General features: G+C 46.1%; 1 protein-coding gene across 1 annotated transcript in view; it reads left to right on the top strand.

Annotated features, from left to right (window-relative positions):
• Window positions 1–18,710, top strand: part of LOC137619725 (lysoplasmalogenase TMEM86A-like) — a 104,630-nt gene extending 85,920 nt beyond the window's left edge. Inside the window, exons 4-5 of the mRNA XM_068350020.1 lie at window positions 17,902–18,128; window positions 18,347–18,710. Of these exons, the coding sequence (XP_068206121.1) occupies window positions 17,902–18,128; window positions 18,347–18,607 (488 nt within the window). The 3' untranslated portion in view covers window positions 18,608–18,710. The remainder of the gene's footprint in view (window positions 1–17,901; window positions 18,129–18,346) is intronic.
• Window positions 18,711–21,097: the final 2,387 nt, after the last annotated feature.

Below are 21,097 nucleotides of genomic sequence, written 5' to 3'. Positions count from 1 at the left end.
TCGTACACTTCTACAGGGAGTGGTTGTACAGATTGATATAGGGAGAAAATATACAATTTGCTCTCTGTACTTACCTCCAAATGATAACATTTTGTATGATGATTTAGTAGAGGTGATTCAACAACTCTCTTAACCTTATCTATTACATGGAGATGTAAATGGTGGACATCCTTTATGTGACGATGTTTTAGCAAACACCAGAAAAATATTATATCATCAATTGTGGAAAATGAGGATGTTAGACTCCTTAATACTGGAGAGCCCTCACACTTCCATCTTCAGACAGGTATTTGGTCATGCATTGACCTTTCAATTGCAAGCTCTAACTGCCTTCTTGATTTCGATTGGAGGACATTAGATGATTGTCACACAAGAGATCATGCACCAATCATTATAAAAACCAACAAAGATTGCCACAATGGAATCTTGACTAGGCGGACTGGGTTAAATATCGTGAGCTAAGTAAAATTGAGGGGAGTGCAGAATAGTTTGGAAGTGTTGATGATGCCGTAGACTTACTGAATGAATGCAACTCTCCATACAGCAGGAACCAATTTGATTCCCAAAACCACAGGGTTATTCGAACAATGGCCAGTCCCCTAGGGGTCTTCAGAATTAACTGCTTGCACAGAGCCACAAGAAAATCTTTGACTAGATTGCGTAGATGCCTTACAGAGGAGAATTTGATAATATACCAAAAATGTAGAGCACAGTTCCGTCGTGCCATGAAAGAAGCTAGGCGCCAATCTTGGGTATCTTTTGTTTCCTCAGTCAACAGTAGAACACCACCATCTTCTGTATGGAGGAAGGCAAAAAAGATAGCAGGCAAATTTATCCTCAAACCACTACCAGTGTTTAAGGTGAATGGGCAATATGTGACTGAAGCAGCTGAGATTAGCGATGCCCTGGTTGACCTTTTCTCAAATGTATCATGCAAGTGTGAAGCAGCTCCTGGTCACCAGTATAGGAGCATTTAAAAAAAGAAAATTTTAGATTTTGCAAAGGAAGGAAATGTCATACAATTCTGGTTTTACTGAAAGAGAATTTGATTCTGCATTTACTACTTTTAGTGATATATCCCCTGGACCCGATGGAATTTCATATGCATGGATTAAACGTGTACCTGTTAATACCAAGTTATTTATTTTAAACATTATTAACAGAATATGGCATGATCATAGTTATCAAAATGTTTGGGAACTAGCCATTATTTTATCCTTTTTAAAACTTTGTAAGGACAAGTTTTTAGCAGCAAACTATCGACCAGTTGCATTGACATCTTGCTTATGTAAGATCATGGAGAAGATGGTCAATGCAAGACTGATGTGGTACCTGGAAAAGAAGGGTATTTAATCACCTAGCCAGTGTGGATTTAGAAAAATGCACTTGACAACTGATGTGTTGGTACAACTGGAGTCCTGTATATGTGAAGCCTTTGCTTTCAAACAGCCCTATGTAATAGTCGTTTCTTTTTTTTTTTTTTTTTTTTTTTTTTTTTTTTTTTTTTTTTTTTTTTTTTTTTTTTTTTTTTTACCTTGAAAAGGCATATGATACTGCTTGAAGATATAGCATATTTAAAACCATTCATAATTTGGGATTACAAGGAGAGCTACCATTGTTCATTCAATCATTTATGTCACATAGATTTTTTTCAAGTGAGGGTGGGAGAAGCTCTATCAGAGGAAATGTCAGGAAGGAGGAGTTCCTCAGGGTAGTGTGGTAAGTGTAACCCTATTTGCACTAGCCATTAATGGGATATCCTCTGTCATTCCCCAAGATATTCTCGCGACACTATTTGTAGATAATCTTCATATCATTTGCTGTCGCTAGAATGGCAATGGTTGAGAGAAAACTACAACTCCCAACTGACAAAATTATTTAGTTGGCTGATAAGAATAGATTTAAGTTTTCGACAAGCAAAACTACTGTTGTCCAAGGAGGTACACCCAGACCTGGATACATACATTGAAGGTCAATGGATCCCATGTGTAAGTGAAGCTAAATTTTTAGGATTAATATTTGATTGTAGGCTTATATGGTTTCCTCACTTAAAAGCATTAAAAGCTAAATTTTTTTTGAGGCTCTGAATCTTTTAAAATTATTGTCCCAAACATCATGGAGGGCAGAGTGCAAAACTATTTGAAAATTATACAAGGCCTTAATTTTTAAAAAAAATTAGTTATGGGTGTAAAATATACTCCTCAGCCACCACAAGCCGATTAAAAATATTAGATTCTATACATGGATTGTCCACGGGAGCGTTTAGAACTCCGCCTATCCCAAGTCTTCTTGTTGACTCTGGAGAATTACCTTTAGACCTTTACCGAAAGCCTTCCATTGTTCAGTATCGTTTTAGGTGGCAAAGACTTCCTAATTCTTTAGCCTGTGAGACTCCAAACTTTATAAGGCATTATTGATATTTTGAATTACTCCCAAAATCTCCTCAACCTTTTTGTTTTGGTGTAAAACAATTAATAAACAGTCTTGATATAGCAAGAATTAGAGTTCTTCCATTTAGGTTATCACCAACCCCTCCGTGGAAATTACCAGAGATATATTTTTGTAAATATTTTGTTGGTATAAAAAGGAATATGACTGAATTGGAAAACATAGGGAATTGACTTCTATTCATACTGATGGCTCCAAATCTGATGCTGGCGTTGGATTTCTTTTAACTTTAGAGGTGCAATTCCTCTATCTTTCATATCTACTGCCAAACTGTATGGCATACTAACCGCTATTGATAAAATAGCATTAAAAGATGAGGGCAATGTTACCATTTTTAGTGATGCAAGAAGTGTCCTACGAGCTTTAAAGTGTTTTAATTCTAGTAACCCTTTAGTTTTAAAGATTTTTGATTGGCTTTTAAATATTGGCCTTAAAGGTATAACATTTGCTTTAGCTGGGTTCCAGCACAAGTAGGTGTATCTGGAAATGAGGAGGCAGATTCACTAGCAAAGAATGCTGCAGCCGATTTGCTACTCAGAAGGTATCCCATTCCTTGTAATGATTTTTACCTACAATTACATACATACATATACCAAAGGCACTTCCCCCAATTTTGGGGGGTAGCCGACATCAACAATGAAACAAAACAAAAAGGGGACCTCTACTCTCTACGTTCCTTCAGCCTAACCAGGGACTCAACTGAGTTCAGCTGGTACTGCTAGGGTGCCACAGCCCAACTTCCCACATTATCCACCACAGATGAAGCTTCATAATGCTGAATCCCCTACTGCTCCTACCTCCGCGGTCATCTAAGGCACCGGAGGAATAGCAGGGCCTACCGGAACTGCGTCACAATCGCTCGCCATTCATTCCTATTTCTAGCACGCTCTCTTGCCTCTCTCACATCTATCCTCCTATCACCCAGAGCTTTTTTCACACCATCCATCCACCCAAACCTTGGCCTTCCTCTTGTACTTCTCCCATCAACTCTTGCATTCATCACCTTCTTTAGCAGACAACCATTTTCCATTCTCTCAACATGTCCAAACCACCTCAACACATTCATATCCACTCTAGCCGCTAACTCATTTCTTACACCCATTCTCTCCCTCACCACTTCGTTCCTAACCCTATCTACTCAAGATACACCAGCCATACTCCTTAGACACTTCATCTCAAACACATTCAATTTCTGTCTCTCCATCACTTTCATTCCCCACAACTCCGATCCATACATCACAATTTTATTTATAATAATTGACAACAGTATTGTGATAGTTTAGCTGAAAATAAGATGAAAGAAATAAGTTGGGCTGTTCTGCTTTGCACTGTTGGTTTGAAAAAGTCTGACCGTAAAAATGATTATCGTAATACCGTGAATATGGGATTTTGTATTTCCAAACCCACAAATAAGGAGGGCTAACTATACAATAATAGAACAAGTATTATCTTAGAAATAATATATTTTCTTTTAAATTTAAAAAATGAATTACTTTTGCTTGATAATTAAGTATACTTTTATTTCTTGCAAGATAAACAGAAAACGGTTTTACATATTTCACAAGTCATTCTTTGTCGAGTTCTGACGTCATATTTCTGGCAGAAGGAGAGCTGGCAAATCGAGTGATTTCCTTTTGATTCGTTGCTGAGTTATATTATTCTCAACATCAAAACATCGAGTAATGGCACAGCATAATAAATCTATGGAAATTTTTACATCATGAGATCGACTTCGCACAGATCGATTTACGATCTGTTTCACGGAACCTAACCCGGTCATGAGTCACCGACTACCTAGTACTGTGGTTTGCCACAGAATAGTGTCTTAATGTAAGTTGGAGTCTTTGTATTAGCAATTAATGACATAGCTGAAATGCCTTTAGGAGTTGAGGCAAAATAGCCTTTACATTTACTACTTTGCAGTATATCACTGTACCCATCAAACAATCTTTGTCACCTGCAATGAATGCCAAATAACTCCATTCAAAAAATAGAAGTTTGGACTGCAACTGGTTGTCTCAGAATTTGTCCGGAAAAAACCTAAACAATTAAGTTTTATAAGAATAGTAGATTGACACAAAGCCACATTGGTCAATGCTCATATCCAATTTCAGGAGAAGATATAATTTATGTGACTAATATTTAACTCTATTGAATTGGAAAACACATATATCTTACCTCAAATCGAAATTAAACAATGCTCTCAACCTAATGATGAAGATTTCTCATACAGTATTGGATATAAAGTGATCAACTCTATTGATGATCTATTAAGTAAATTTATTAGACTTATTGAAAAGGAATACAATTTCACACTAAAAGAAACCATTTTTGGTACAACCCAGGAAAATATAGTGGGGAGGGTACCCTTAAATCAGCACACTCTAGGTGTAGATGAAACAGCTCTTCCTTTACTTAAACCAAATAGCTCTGTCACTCACTGTCCAAAGGAAAAGGCAACCCTTTTTGGCTGATGTGTTTGACTTACTGTCAAGCACATCCACCAAAAGGGCAGAGTAACAAGAAACTTAATCTTCCTCATTCCTGTTTTCCTGAAGCTAAAATAATTGAGATTTTTTGATTGACGTTGATGCTTGTGGAGGTGTAGACCCGTATGGTGTTTTTACTTTTTTTTTTTTTTTTTTTTTTATAAAACTGCAGATTTCTTAGCTCTTAAGTTATCAGTTATTTTCTGCAAGTTAGAATAATGAGGTGTTTTTAGCACTTGTTGGAGAATTGGTAATGCAACTCCATTAGGTAAATGTGTTTGTGGTAGCTCAAGTCCAACTGATTACCTCCCAATTTCCATAACTCCCATATTATCTCAAGTTTTTGAACATCTTATGGCAAAACATCTTAATAGGTTTGTTGAAGGTAATCATCTGTTCCTTCATTTGCAATTTGGTTTTCGTTAAGGCCTTGGAGCATGTGATGCCCTTCTTACAATCTCCAATGCTGTACAAAAATCCCTTAATTGTGGTCAGGAGGTTCATATGGTTGGCCCTGATTTTAGTGCTGCCTTTGACCGTGTTAATCATGGGGCCCTTGCAGTTGGGAGTGAGTGGGTCATTTCTTAGCATCATTATTGAATTTTTAAGTAATAGATCTCAAAGAGTTGTTGTCGATGGGAACTATAGTGAGTAAAGGAATGTGATATCTGGTGTTCCTTGGCCCATTACTTTTCATACTATATACACATGACCTGTGGTGTGGCCTAGAAAACAAGCTTGTTGCATATGCAGATGATGCTACTCTCTTTGCATCAGTTCCATCTCCTGAATGTAGATCTGCGGTTGGTGAATCCCTTAATAGACATTTAGCTAAAATTAGTGCATAGTGCAAATTATGGGGTATGAAGTTGAATCCTAACAAAACTCAAAGTATGATTGTAAGTAGGTCAAGGACGGTGGCTCCCCAACATCCACATCTCTGCATTGATATGTTTCTTTAACTTTGTATGACTTTTAAAATTTTAGGTGTGATTCTCGACAGCAAATTTCTTTCTGAGAAACACATTAGATCTGTGTCTTCTTCAATTTTACAAAAAATTGGCTTATTGAGAACATCTTTTAAGATTTTCGGTGGTCAATCTATTCTGAAGAAGTGTTTTAATTCTTTCATCCTACCTTGGTTCGAGTATTGTTCTCCTGTCTAGTCTTCAGCTGCTGATTCTCATCTTAATTTGTTGGGCAGGAATTATTTCTTATTCCTGATCTAGATTTTAATCTTTGGCACCATCGTTTAATCAGTTCATTATGCATGTTGCATGAGATTTTTCATAATTCTGACCATCCTTTACATTCAGATCTTCCTGGACAGTTCCATCCTGTTAGTAATATCCTAGTCATGCAGTTAATTGTAATAGTCGGGTCTTCTTCATCATGAGGCTCAATACTACACAGTATTCTAGAAGTTTTATTCCAGCTGTTACCAAGTTGTGGAATGATCTTCCTAATCGGGTAGTTCAATCAGTGGAACTTCACAAGTTCAAAGTTGCAGCAAATTTTTTTTTTTGTGTTGAACAGGCTAACATAAGTCTTTATAATCTATATATAAATTATCTGCTGTAATGTTGTTAATGTTTTTTAAAATATTTCTAGAATTTTATTTTAATTTTTTCATTACTTATATTGTTTATTTATTTCTTTGTTTCCTTTCCTCACTGAGCTATTTTTCCCTGTTGGAGCCCTTGGGTTTATAGTATCTTGCTTTTCCAACTAGGGTTGTAGCTTGGCTAGTAATAATAATAATAATAATGATAATAATAATAATAATAATAATAATAATAATAATAATAATAATAATTTCTGGGTCGACCTGTGACGGCCGGTGAAAAGAACTGGTTCCTGTCAGCAACTCACCTAGCGGGAGTCCAGAATGTGATAGTGGACTCACTATCCAGGACGAAACCACTGGAATCAGAATGGTCTCTAGACATAATTTCATTCCGGTGGATACTCAGGCTGGTTCCGGGCCAATAATAATAATAATAATGATAATAATAATAATAATAATGATAATAATAGTAGTAATAATGTCCAATGATCAACTTAGTCTAATCCATAGGGTTTGACTTCCAGTTCCAAAACTGTCTGCACTTTCACGTCCTAATTTCCAGAATGAAATTTAGTCCACTCAAAACCATCACATCATAGTATCTTTTCTATTGCTCCTAAATTTTCAAGTAGACTTGTGTATTCTAATAGTGTAAGTGGAAATGCTAAAAACGCACCACCTCAAAATTGTCCATGTAAGCAAGAAGCTCAGATTCCTTCACAGAACAGTTTTGACACTATCCATTTCTTATACCTCCTTGCGAGGAAAGAGATGATTTTTGTTCGTTCGTTCATTTAAGAACGCCTTGCCAATAGCAAGACATGGGCTCTTGCACTAGGGCAGACTGTAGGAGATATAAGTGTGAAATTCAAATATATTTACGTTAAGACAATAAAGAAAAATAAGAACATAACAGGATCGAATCAGTTGCTCCTCAATAGATCGCGATCTGAATGTATCGAGGGGTAGAAAGGGTCCGATAGGGTTGCTCATTTCCTGGTCCATGAAAAAGAAAAATTCCTACACCATCCTTCCAGGTGTTTACAGTGATAAAAATTTTTTTTTTTGTACATTGAGCAACAACCCAAAAAAAACTGACAAAGTTAAAGAAATTTCCTCTCTGTTATAATAGAAATTGAAAAAAAAAATATTTGGTAGAGTTGGAAATATCTTATGTTATTATATTGTGATATATTTGAAGAGCTTTCATTTAAAAAATGTAACTTTTCATAAACAAATATAGTTATAAGAAAATTATTTCTTTCACCAACAACCAAATTTCCAGTTTACTCCTCCATGAGAGACAGAAAGGATAGGAGTGAATGTGCTATAGGGGAAGGAAAATTAAACTAGATGGTTTTTGTTGCCTGCAAAAGACTTAAGGAAATGAACAATTAAAAATGTGTGAATAACAGAAAGGAAAAAGTAAACCTAACAGAGGGAAGAATGGCAAAGACCTATTAGCCCTTTGGGTCAACATTCCCATCAAGTAGGAAGCAATGAATTTATAGCTGCTTATTCTACTGAGTGATGATCAGACCAACTATTGGATATTGGGTGCTATTATAGTATGCTATCTACCATTGAATTTCTACTATAGTATGGTATCTACCACAAAGTATGTTATCTACCGTCAATGTTAATCCTCCTGTTTGATGAGGATTATCAAACAGATTACTTACCACAAATATGTTATCTGCATTGGACTTTAATGATAGTTTAATAATATTTATTGGAAGGACAATATGGATGCATAATTATAAGCAGTTTGTAGGTTACGTTAGGTTAGGTTGGGTTGAGTTAGGTTAGGTTAGGTTAGGTTAGGTTAGGTTATCAAGTCGGTACTGATCCTCCTCATTAGAGGCGGATTAGCAAGTAGACCGTATTCTTAGGGACTGATGCTAGGTATCATATTATAGTCAGAGAGGGGTGGTAGATAGCAAAATCGGCGGTAGATAGCAAAATCGGCGGTAGATAGCATACTATAATAGCACCGGATATTGCATGGTTTAAAGGTTTTAACTAGTGCTTCCCGGATCAGTGGCTATGTATAAGGGAATTTCCAGCATGTAGCTTTTATAATGGTATCAATAGTACTATTGTACAGCATATAGTAGAATCCAAAGTTAAGGAGAGTTGACTGCATATACTGCATAGAATTTTGGACCGCATAATTACAATAGGAACGAAGAATTACTGCCTTTGCTTTAAAAAATAAATTTTATTCCATATAAATACAATAAGTAGTAGGTTGGCCGGGGCACCAGCCACCCGTTGAGATACTACCACTAGAGAGTGATGGGGTCCTTTGACTGGCCAGACAGTACAGTACTACATTGGATTCGTCCCTCTGGTTACGGTTCATTTTCCATTTGCCTACACATACAACAAATAGTCTGGCCTATTCTTTACAGATTCTCCTCTGTCCTCATACACCTGACAACACTGAGATTACGAAACAATTCTTCTTTGCCCAAGGGGTTAACTACTGCACTGTAATTGTTCAGTGGCTACTTTCCTCTTGGTAAGGGTAGAAGAAACTTTAGCTATGGTAAGCAGCTCTTCTGGAGAAGGGCACTCCAAAATCAAACCATTATTCTCTAGTCTTGGGTAGTGCCATAGCCTCTGTACCATGGCCTTCCACCATCTTGGATCAGAGTTCTCTTGCCTTAGGGTGCACTCGGGCACACTATTTTATTCTCTTCCTCTTATGTTAAAGTTTTTATAGTTTATGTGGGAAATATTTATTTTAATGTTGTTACTGTTCTTAAAATTTTTTATTTTTCCTTGTTTCCTTTCCTCACTGAGCTATTTTCCCTTTGTTCCGTAACCGAAATACAAACCACGCTATTTACATTGGGTTTACTTTCGGCGTAGCTGAAATGACGAGCCAATAGATTTTAACGAGGGTTAACTACCCCCGCGCTAGTTAGCGGGGGTAGGGGAAGGGGTAGCTTGCTACCCCTCCCCCCCACACACCGGTGATTTGCTTAGCTTCACTTTTGGCTCCGGCGATGAACAGACGTGTCTGTCCATCGTCCTCGTTTGACAGCCTTAATCTTTTTTGCTTTTCCTCAGCTTGTGTGTGTTTGAAGTTGGCCTCGCCCTTGGATGTCCACCATGAGCAAGTGCCCTGGTGTTGCCGGTCGCCCTTGCGGTACTTTCATGTCTGCGGTGGATACAGATCCTCACACCCTTTGCCCGCAGTGTCGAGGCCGACGGTGTGACAGAGAAAATACTTGTAGTGAGTGTAGGGAGTGGTCTGCCTCCCAGTGGGAGAGGTTTGGCCGCCGGCGTAAGAAGAAGTCCAAGAGAGACTGTTCTCCTTCTGGGGTTGCCTTGAAGGAGGAAGGCTCCCGGGACTCTTCTTCCGCCGCCCAAACCTCCTCTGAAGCTCCCCCTCGTCCGGCTCCTAAGGAGAGACCGCCGAGTGGGAGCGCAGGCCCTAGTTCTGTTTCCCGACCTTCGGTTGGGGGAGAGGGCTTTTGATAATGATCCTGTGTCTCATGATGATCTTTTTCAGTTTGGGCTTCCTTGGGGCGGAAGGGCCTGTCCTCCAAGGAAGCCCTGTTTGACCTTGTCCAGTTGGGGGCCGCTGTTAAGCAGTCATCGGTGATAGCAGAGGTAGATCCTCTGTCTATCGTCGACGTCGTGGTGGCAGAGGCTTCCGACGGGTCTGGGGAAACCTCTGCGGTTCATGATGTGGATGACGTTGCTGAAGGCTCTCCTCCCCCTTCTGTACATCCTTCGAAGGGGGAAGGGAGTCCCACGGGCTCTTCTGCGGCCAAGCCTCCCTCTCGGGGGAGCGCTCTGACTGAGACTCCCCTTCGGAGGACTGATGATCCTGATGACCCCCCTCGTGGCCGCCTTCGCCGTAAGGCTCACCGTCCGCTGCGTCGCAAGGACCTTCCATCTCCCTATAAGGGTGCTAAGAGGCGCCTTTTTGAATCTTCGCCTCCTTCCTCCGATGGGGACTCTCCTCTCCGTAAGCAGCCTGCAGCTCCTGTTTCCTTAGACCTCTCCGGGGATCGCTCTCGTTCTCCAACGCCTTCCAGACCTTCCGCTTCTGGTGCAGATGGACAGCAGTCTGACCTCGTCATCCGACGGGCAACGGTCCCTTCGGGGCAAAGGGTTGCCTCCCACGGTGTGGGTGCTTCCCTTGCGCGTCAGGGTTCCCCTGCGCGCCCTTCTGCAGTGTTAGCGCACAGGCGCTCTCCTGCTCGTCAGCGTTCTCCTGATCGCCAGCGCTCTCCTGATGATCGTCGCCCCACTGCTCGCCAGCGCTCTCCTGAGGACATCGAACATCCTACTGTTCCTGTTGTGCGCCCAGCGCACCATCGGTCTCCTGAGCGCACTAAATCTCCTGCCCGTCAGAGCGCACCTGCGCTCCCAGTTCCTGACACTCGCCCTGTGCGCCCACGCTCGCCCGCGCGACCTAGAACTTCGGTTCAGGTCTTGGACAAGGACTCTTCTTCTCCTCGCCCTCACGATCCTGCTCGTCAGCCGGTTCCAGCGCAGCAACGCTCGCGGTTTCCAACGCGTACGTCCAAGGTTCCTGTACGCCCTCACGCCCAAGCACCTCCTGTTCCTGAGCCCGTTCGTGAACGTTCGCCTTTGCGCAATGCGCCGGCAGCTCCCACACAGGATTCCACGCGTCGCCCTCCTGCTCGCCAACGATCACCAGCACGCCAACGATCACAGACGCGTCAACGTTCGCCTGCTCGTCAGCGATCTCCTGCGCGTCGACGGTCCCCAGCGAGTCAGCGATCTCCTGACCGCCCACGTGATTCTTCGCAAGCGCTCTCCTACGCGTCGGCGCCCAGAGGATCTGGAGAGACATGGGTCTCCTTCTACCAGCTCGCCCACGCGCGGTCGCTCGCCTGCGCGTTCTACGCGCCATCGATCGCCTGCTCGCCATCGCTCTCCCACGCGTTACAGGTCCCCTGGACACCATCGACAGCGGTCGTCGGAGCGATCTCGTTCGCCCACGTGCCAACGCGCTCACTCGCCAGCTTGCCAACGCGCTCGCTCGCCCGCCCACGCGCTTATTCGCCCGCGCTCGATTGTCTTCGCGCGATTGCGCGCCCGCGCTTCAACAGCCTCTCGCGCGCGACTCCTTAGTTTCGCCTACGCACGAGCGTCAGCACGACCCCCGTTCGCGTCGGGTTTCGCAGCTCGCGACAGCAGCAGGGACGCGTGTCGCCAGACCGCAATCAGGATCGCCTCCGCCTAAGCGCAGATCTCTTTTTCAGGATAGGGAAGACCCATCGGAGAGGTCAGAGCAACTTTCTTCCCCTTTTTCCTTACAGGCAGGTCCAGTGGTGTCCACTCCGAAGGATCGCCCGATCCCCTTCCCTCCAGCGGGAATTTCGGACTCTGTGTCCGTGTCTCGGCAGTCTTGGTTTGGTCCTCTGATGCAGGCGTTAGTGAAGGCTATGAAGACGGCACTCGCCGATCAAGGACACAAGCCAACGGCGGCCTCGCCCCCGCTGAAGAGAAGGAGAGGAGTGGACTTCGTGGTGACTTCTCCCAGGGAGAAGTTGGTTCCTAAGAGGTCCGTCAGGAAGGCTCCGTCCCCTTCGCAGGCGTTTTCTCCTTCTCCCGAGGACGAGGCTTTTCCATCCTCAGGAGAATCCAGTGAGGTAGCGGTCTCCCCCTCGGCACCAAGGGGGGAGTCGTCTCCTCGTGGAGGGGAATCGTCTCGCGTGGAAGGCACCTTCCAGAACTCTTTGTTGGGGTCGTGTATCCCGCCCAGGAGAGAACCCAAGGACTCCAAGACGATTCTGAAGTCTTCTTCTCGAATTCGTCAGGATCCAGCTGCACCCCGGGAGAACGTCCACGCATCTCCCCAGGAAGAGATTCCGGGGACAGGAGACTTAGCTGCCAGTCCACAGGGAGGAGACCAGCAAGAGTCTGAGCATGCCTTCTGGCAGGTTCTGAGCCTGATGAGACAGCTCAACGGGTTCATGGACCCTGTGATCGCCCCCCGTGAAGGCAGGGACACGGTCCTGGATCAGGTGTACGGAACTCAGAAGCCCTCCAAGGCCAGTGCGGCTTTGCCCTGGTCCCAGGGGCTGAGGAGTGCCAGAGCCAGGGCCAATGCTCAACTCGCGGTTCTCGCTTCCTCCAGTCGTTCCTCTGCCGTGAGCAAACTCCTCCCACCTCCTCGTCTCCAGCAGAGGAGGTATTTTGAGATCATGGGGGAGTCTAGCCTCGCTCTTCCCCTCCATCATTTGGTAGAAGAGCTCGCTAGGGGAGTTCCTCTTGAGAAGCTCTCTGCCCGGCAGGTGACGTTCTCGGCGTCGGAGATCCTGAGCCATGAGAAGGTCGCGAAGTGCGCCATGCAGGCCACTTCATGGCTGGATATCTGGCTAGGTTCTCTGGGTATCCTATTGCGCTCCGAGGATCTGTCTAAGGAGACCAATAGGAAGGCCCTGGAGACCTTCCTCCTCTCGGGCACTCGCTCCATCGAGTTCCTGGCACATCAGGTTACCAACCTATGGGCCAACTCGGTGTAGAAGCGTCGTGATGCGGTGACCAAGAAGATCCATCCGAAGGTCCCCGCCGTGGATGTCTGCAGGCTCAGGCACGCTTCCCTCCTTAGGGAGAATCTGTTTGAGCCTCAAGACATGGAACGTACAGCTGAGAGGTAGAGGAAGTCTAGCCAAGACTCCCTCCTCCAAAGGGCCCTTGCATCTCGGCCCTACAAGCCTCCATCTCCGCAGCAACTGCAGCAGCAGCCTCGCAAGACACCAAAGCAGGCGCCGGCAGCTAAGAAAGTGGTGTCTAAGCCCCAGCCCTTTCCAGCCAAGGACAAGAGGGGCGGTAAGTCCTCCAGGGGAGGCAAGACTCCTAGGGGGAGCAGCCGCGGCCGCAAGCGCTAGGAGTGGCAGTCGCCCCGCGTGTCCACCTGTGGGGGGATGCCTTCAAAGTTGCGTGCACAGGTGGCAGCAACATGGGGCCGATGCTTGGACGGTCTCCGTGATTGGCCAAGGCTATCGCGTCCCATTCACGACATCTCAACCTCCCCTGACAGCGAATCCAGTGTCGTTGAGCTCCTATGCCAGAAGTCGAGACCATGCTCAAGAAGGATGCTCTCCAGGAGGTCGTCGACGGCTCCCCAGGCTTCTTCAGTCGACTCTTTCTTTTAAAGAAGGCGTCTGGAGGCTGGAGACCTGTCATCGACCTCTCAGCTCTGAACAAGTTTGTCAAGCAAACTCGGTTCAGCATGGAGACAGCGGACACGGTCAGACTTGCGGTGAGACCACAAGACTTCATGTGCACACTGGATCTAAAGGACGCGTACTTCCAGATCCCAATCCATCCGTCTTCCAGGAAGTACTTAAGATTCAGCCTAGAAAGCAAGACCTACCAGTTCAAGGTGCTGTGCTTTGGTCTCTCCACAGCACCTCAGGTGTTCACCAGAGTGTTTACCCTGATTTCATCTTGGGCGCACAGGAACGGCATCCGTCTCCTTCGTTATCTGGACGACTGGCTGATCCTAGCAGATTCGGAGTCGACCCTTCTTCGACACCGAGACAGGCTTCTGGGACTTTGTCAGGATCTGGGGATCGTGGTAAATCTCGAGAAGTCCTCTCTGCAGCCGTCCCAACGACTGGTTTATCTAGGCATGTTGTTAGACACCAATCTCCACAAAGCCTTTCCATTAGACGACAGGATAGCAAGGCTGAGGAGGGTGGCGGAACCCTTCCTCAGGCGAGAAGAGCTTCCAGCCCAATCGTGGTTGCGTCTCTTAGGTCACCTGTCCTCCCTGGCTCGTCTGGTTCTAAATGGCCGTCTCAGGATGAGATCCCTGCAGTGGCGGCTCAAGTCCCGGTGGAATCAAGGATCCGATTCCCCGGACTTCCAGGTCCTGATAGGACCTTCGGAACAGGCGGACCTGCAGTGATGGCTGCTCGACGAGAACCTGCGAAAGGGAGTAGATCTTCTCGTCCTTCCCCCGGAGTTGACACTGTTTTCGGACGCGTCAAAAGAAGGGTGGGGGGCGCACATTCTGGACCAGAGGACCTCAGGCCTTTGTTCAGAATCAGAAAAGTACCTTCACATCAACCTGCTAGAGATGAAGGCCGTTTTTGTGGCTCTTCAACAGTTCCAACGGACCCTGGCGGGTCACTCCGTGGTGGTGATGAGCGACAACACCACGGTCGTGGCTTATATCATCAAGCAGGGAGGTACTTTTTCGCAGCAGCCATCCCATCTTGCAGTAGAGATTCTGAGGTGGACCGAAGTCCACTCGATAACACTATCAGCTCGCTTCATTCCTGGCAAGAGGAATGTGCTAGCCGACAGTCTGAGCAGGGCTTCGCAGATAGTGAGTACCGAGTGGTCTTTGGATCCTCAGATAGCCAACAAAGTCCTGACTTTGTGGGGTTCCCCGACCGTGGATCTGTTCGCGACAGCTTTAAATTTCAAACTGCCTCTGTACTGCTCCCCAGTCCCGGACCCCGAGGCACTCTGGCAAGATGCTTTCCAACAACGGTGGGACAACATCGACGTGTACGCCTTCCCACCGTTCTGTCTGATGAGAAGGGTGCTCAACAGGACCAGACTATCGGTCAACTGTTCGATGACTCTGATAGCTCCGCTATGGCATCACGCGGAATGGTTCCCGGACCTTCTGCAGCTCCTGACGGAGCTCCCGAGAGAACTTCCCCCACGACACAAGCTACTCAGACAACTACACTGCAACATCTTCTACAAGGCCGTAGCCTCGCTTCGGCTTCACGCCTGGAGACTGTCCAGCGTCTCCTCACGGAGAAAGGCTTTTCGCAACAGGTTGCGGAGAGGATGTCTCGGCACCTGCGAAAGTCCTATGCGGGAGTCTACCAGGCGAAGTGGAGAGTCTTCTGTGGTTGGTGTCGTGGGAGGGGTATCTCTCCACTCGATGCCACTATTCCAGCAATAGCGGAGTTCCTCGTTTATTTGCGGGAGGAAATGCGCCTTTCGGTCTCAGCGGTGAAAGGCTATCGCTCAGCCTTAAGCTTGGCTTTTAGGCTGAAAGGAGTGGACATTTCTTCCTCGCTGGAACTCTCTTTACTCATACGTAGCTATGAGCTTACCTGCCCTCAGTCGGAAGTGAGACCTCCTCCTTGGAACGTGGTTCGGGTTCTCAGGGCTCTTAAGAGACCTCCCTTCGAACCATTACGCCAGGCCTCTGATCGCCACCTGTCTTGGAAGACGGCTTTCCTGCTCGCTTTGGCCTCTGCCAAGCGAGTTAGTGAACTTCATGGTCTCTCGTACGACATCTCCCATTCAAGGGGATGGGGGGAGGTAACGTTCAGGTTCGTCCCTGAGTTTGTTGCCAAGACTCAGAACCCTGGAGTGCCGGACCCACGGTTCGACTCTTTCAGGATCACGAGTCTCCGTTCTGTAACAAGCGACCCAGACCAGCTGCTACTATGTCCAATGAGGAGTCTGAGGTGTTACTTGAAGAGAACAGCTGCTGTTCGTCCTCAAGTACAAGCATTGTTTGTTAGCACAGGCAGGACGAAGAGGAGGGTCACCAAGAACACCATCTCGGCTTGGATTCGAAGGGTTGTCCATCACGCCTTGAATCCAGACCCTCCTCCGTCACGTCGCCCTAGGGTACCCGACGTCAGGGGTGTCGCTACGTCCCTGGCCTTCAAGAGAAACTTCTCTGTGACGCAGGTGCTTCAAGCTGGGGTTTGGAAGCGTCAGACGACCTTCACAGCCCACTACATGCAGGACGTGACCCACAGGAGCCTCGATACCTTTTCTATCGGCCCTGTGGTGGCTGCACAACAGCTGGTCTAACCTCAGGCTCCTTTATGGACAAGTAGCAGTAGGTTGAGGGCGTTGTTACCCGGTTTTAGTCTGCGTGAATGAAAGAGTATGTCTGACCCTTACTTCTTTCTTCATCCTCCCCTCTCTTGGGGAAGCAGCATCCTGGTCTCCGCATAGCTGACCTCAACTTCTGCAGGTAACCCATGCTTCCTTGTGCTCCCAGTATTAAGCTTAATACTGTCGCGTCCCCCATACCCTGACGAGGTGGTATTGGGAACGTCCTATCCTGGATTCCTATCTAAAGGTCTCAAGGTCGAATTCATAGGACGAGTCACGCTCTTTCCTCCACACACGACTTATGTAGGCCACACGTTCCTTGCGAAGCGAGGAACTTGTGAGGGTCAGGGGCTCCTTTTCTCAAGTGTTACTCTCTGGAAGGCGGAGCCCCCGGGTAAAGCCAAAGTCAGTAAGGCTGGGGACTTTCCACCCTTCCTAAGGGGTAAGTCACCCAATGTAAATAGCGTGGTTTGTATTTCGGTTACGGAACAAATGACAAATTCGGAGATAATTTGTATTTTTCCTAACCATACAAACCTTAGCTATTTACACATATTTGCCCGCCAGCCCAGTCCCCCAAGTCAAGTCCTACCTCTAAGTGAAGTGAAGCAAATCACCGGTGTGTGGGGGGGGAGGGGTAGCAAGCTACCACTTCCCCTACCCCCGCTAACTAGCGCGGGGGTAGTTAACCCTCGTTAAAATCTATTGGCTCGTCATTTCAGCTACGCCGAAAGTAAACCCAATGTAAATAGCTAAGGTTTGTATGGTTAGGAAAAATACAAATTATCTCCGAATTTGTCATGTTAGGGCCCCTGGGCATAAATTATAGCATCCTGTTTTCCCAACTAGGTTTGTAGCTTAGCAAGTAATAATAATAATAATAATAATAATAATTAGTACCTACATACTTGCAATATCACTGACAAAGGAACACATCATAATACTGTGCAGCACAGTTTTTCTTAAACAGAAATTATGCAATAGAGCTGAAACATGCCAGCAAGTTTTGGTCACCTCCGCACCCGGGATGAGCTTTCTTATTGGAATATTGCAATGGATATGAAATTTATTTAATATTGTTATTGTGTCTAGATAAATTTTATTAGCCTTTCACCAGACTTTGACAGTTTAGGCTCCACTTTGTACATATGAAATATTATTGATAAAGGAATAATCAAAATTTACCTTATGAAGACTGATATAGGTAGTAATCTCTTCATAAGTTGTCAAGGTTTATATCTTGAAAATTTTATTTTTAAACAAGATGTTATTCAACTTTATTAATGTTATATTTTATGAGTAGCATATGTTTATGCCATCATTGTAAAATCAGAATGTTTCCATGCTGAAGAACTACAGTAGATTGTCAAGGACTATAATTTCTGTTATAGAGAAAAATGGATATATACTATTGATTTTATATTGATGACTGGCGAATTGATACTGTGTATCTGTGTTCTATTTTCTTTTTTAGATTTTTCCAGAAGTAAGAGGCACAATATTACTTTATTTTCTGTTTTTATATTTCTATTTCTCTTGACTTTTTAAAGCTAATTTATTCTTCCCCATTCTCAGGTTTATATTTGCTAATGCCGGGTACATCAGGAGTCATTAGCTTTGGAATGCCTATATACACATTTCTTCTTATGACAATGGTATGGCGAGCTGTGGCTCGCGTACAGCTTTTTGAAGAGTTGTGGACATGGACAAAATTATGTTCCTGTATGGGTGGAATCCTTTTTGCTGTTTCTGATGGTTGCATTGGCTTCAATGAATTCTATGGCCGTGTGCCTCATTCACAGGTAATTTTTTTTACTTTAGTATTATTTGCATTTTTTTCAAATAATTCTTGTTTTCTCAGATTTTGTCAGTTGTTGAAACTGACAAAATCAATCGTAAAACTTTTATTTTGTCCCCATATCTAGTTTTATGGTAAGTTATCGTCTGTAATTATCTCTAATTCTATTTTATCTGCACTTGATTATAACATACGTGAAATGATAAGGCTTTTTACTTCTAGGCTATTATAATGGTTACCTACTATGCTGCCCAACTTGGAATTTCACTCAGTGTTGTAGACAGCAAAGCAAGCTACCTAGATTCACTAAGGGATAACAAGAATTCCGTACATGCATACCAGACTTCACACAGTGACAGTGAGGAGGAGCACTTGGTTGAACAAGCAGTTAATTCTTCTCATAAAACAAATGCATCAATCTGGGATTCAAGTCCAAAACTGATTCATCGGCAGGGAGTCTTCGCTAATAACATACCACAATAAATGAAATTTTCAAGTTGATCTTCCAATGTATTTGATACTGTAAATTTAGTATGTAATTGTAGATATTTATGTAGACTAATATTAAAGTTGTAATTTTTATGTATCATTAGTATTATTAACCATGTAATAATTATTATTTGTTCCGTAATTGAAATACAAACCACGCTATTTACATAGGGGGGGGTATTACTTTCGGCGTAGCTGAAATGACTAGCCATTAGAATTTTAACGAGGGTTAATTACCCCCCCCCCCTAGTTAGCAAGGGGGTAGGGGAATGGTAGCTAGCTACCCCTCCCCCCCTCACACACCGGTGAACTGCTTCACTTCACTTTTGGCTCGGGCGATGAGCAGACGTCTCTGCTTCGCCCTCACATTATTGACAGCCTTAATTTTGTTTTGCTTTTTCTTTCAGCTTTTGTGCTTGAAGTTGGCCTCATCCTTCCTTTCTATCATGCGGAAGTGCCCTGGACTCCCCGACCGCCCTTGTGGAACGTTCATGTCGGCGGTCGAGACGGACCCTCACACCTTATGTCCGTATTGTCGAGGTCAACGGTGTGAAAGGGATAAAAACTGTAGTGAGTGCAGGGAGTGGTCTACCTCCCAGTGGGAGAGGTTTGCCCGGCGGCGTAAGAAGTCTAAGCGTGACCTTTCTCCTTCAAGGGCTGCCTTGAAGAAGAAAGGTTCCAAGGATTCTTCTTCCGCTGCCCGAACCTCCTCCGAAGCTCCCACTCGATCGGTCTCTCGTGAGAGGCTGTCGAGAGGTAGCGTAGGCCCTTCTTTTGTTTCCCAACCTCGGGGTTCGGGAGAGGGCGTTGCCTCCCATAGCGAGGCAGCTCCCCCTCCTCCTCCAGGGGAGGGCATTGATCTTGTTGATGACCATGTTGCTAACGATGATATCTTACAGCTTTGGGCTTCCTTGGGGCTTAAGGGCTCGCCCTCCAAGGAAGCCCTGTTTGATCTGATCCAGTTGGGTGCAGCTGTCAAACAGTCGCCGGTAATAGCAGAGGTAGATCCTCTGTCTATTGTTGACGTTGTTGTGGCAGAGGCTTCCGACGGGTCGGGTAAAACCCCTGCTGCGGTTGCGGATGTTGCTGAAGGCTCAGTTCCCCCCTCCGAACATCCTTCGAGGGAGGAGGTGGGTCCAACGGTCTCTGCTGCGGGTGATTCTCCCCCTCGGGGGAGTGCACTGACAGAGACTCCTCTTCGGAGGACAGACGATGGTGTTGCTGTGCCTCGAGGTCTTCTTCGCCGTAAGGCTCGCCCTCCTCTTCGCCGTAGAGGCCTTCCTTCTCCTTACAAGGGAGTTAGGAGGCGCCTCTTCGGATCTTCGCCTTCAACGTCCCCCGCAGAGAATTCTCCACGACGAGAGCAGACCGTTGCAGCTGCATCGCCAGACCTCTCCGCAGATCGTTCGCAATCTCTGACGCCTGCCAGACCTTCCAGTCTTCCATCTCCGTTCCTGGACGCTGATGCGCAGTGGGCGCCAATGCTCCCTGTTGCCCAATGGGCACCGGTCCCTTCGGGGCAAAAGGGCTTATCCCACAATGTGGGTGAGTCCCTTAAGTGCCAGGTTTTACCTGCGCTCCCGCGATCTCCTGCGCGCTCTCCTGCTGACCAGACTTCTACTGATTCAATGCGCCAACGATCTCCTGCTGAGTCTCGCTGTAGATCTCCTGCTCACCAGCGCTCACCAGCGCTCACTTGCGCGCCAGCGCTCTCCTGTGCTACAGAGACCTCCTGTGCACCAGCGCTCTCCTGTGCTACAGAGACCTCCTGTGCACCAGCGCTCTCCAGCTCGCCAGCGCACATCTGTTCCTGCTGCGCACAATGCGCGCCATTGATCTCCTGAGCGCCCATGATCACCTGCTCGTCAGCGCACAACTGCACGCCCTGTTCCTGATGCGCGCCAACGTTTGCCCGGGCGCCCACGATCTCCAGATCTGGGCGCAGGCAAGGACATTGTTCCTCCGCCTCCTCGCCGACGTTCGCCTACGTGCCAGCCATTGCCTGCGCGATGGCGCACTTCTAAGGCAGCCCAAGTACCTGCGCGCCCACGAGATGTCTCCTGAGCCCGCCCACGAGCGGTTGCCTTTGCGTGTAACCTCGCCCTCTGGTCCTGCGCCCCAGCTGGTTCCTTCTGAACGCGCAACTGCGCGCCAACGATCTCCTGCGCGCCAGTGATCTCCTACGCGCCCGCGCGATCCCTCGCCCGCGCGCCAACGCTCCAGATCGCCACAGGTCTGACTCGCCTGTGCGTAGTCGATCGCCTGTTCGCGCTACGTGCCATCGCCCGCCAACGCGCCATCGCTCGCCAACATGCCACCGATCGCCTACGCGCCATCGTTCTCCCGACTGCCAGCGCTTGCCCTTACAACCGCGCGCACCCTCACTTGCGCGCCCACGCGCAAATTCACCTGCACGCCCACGCGCACCTTCGCCTGCGCGCCCACTCGGCCGCGCCTTCATCTCCGCGCGCGAACCAGCGATTC

Source organism: Palaemon carinicauda, chromosome 26 (genome assembly GCF_036898095.1).
Source record: "Palaemon carinicauda isolate YSFRI2023 chromosome 26, ASM3689809v2, whole genome shotgun sequence".
In the NCBI taxonomy this organism is placed as follows: domain Eukaryota; kingdom Metazoa; phylum Arthropoda; class Malacostraca; order Decapoda; family Palaemonidae; genus Palaemon; species Palaemon carinicauda.
Note: the sequence above shows the minus strand (reverse complement) of the source record. Positions and strands in the feature narration are given on the sequence as shown.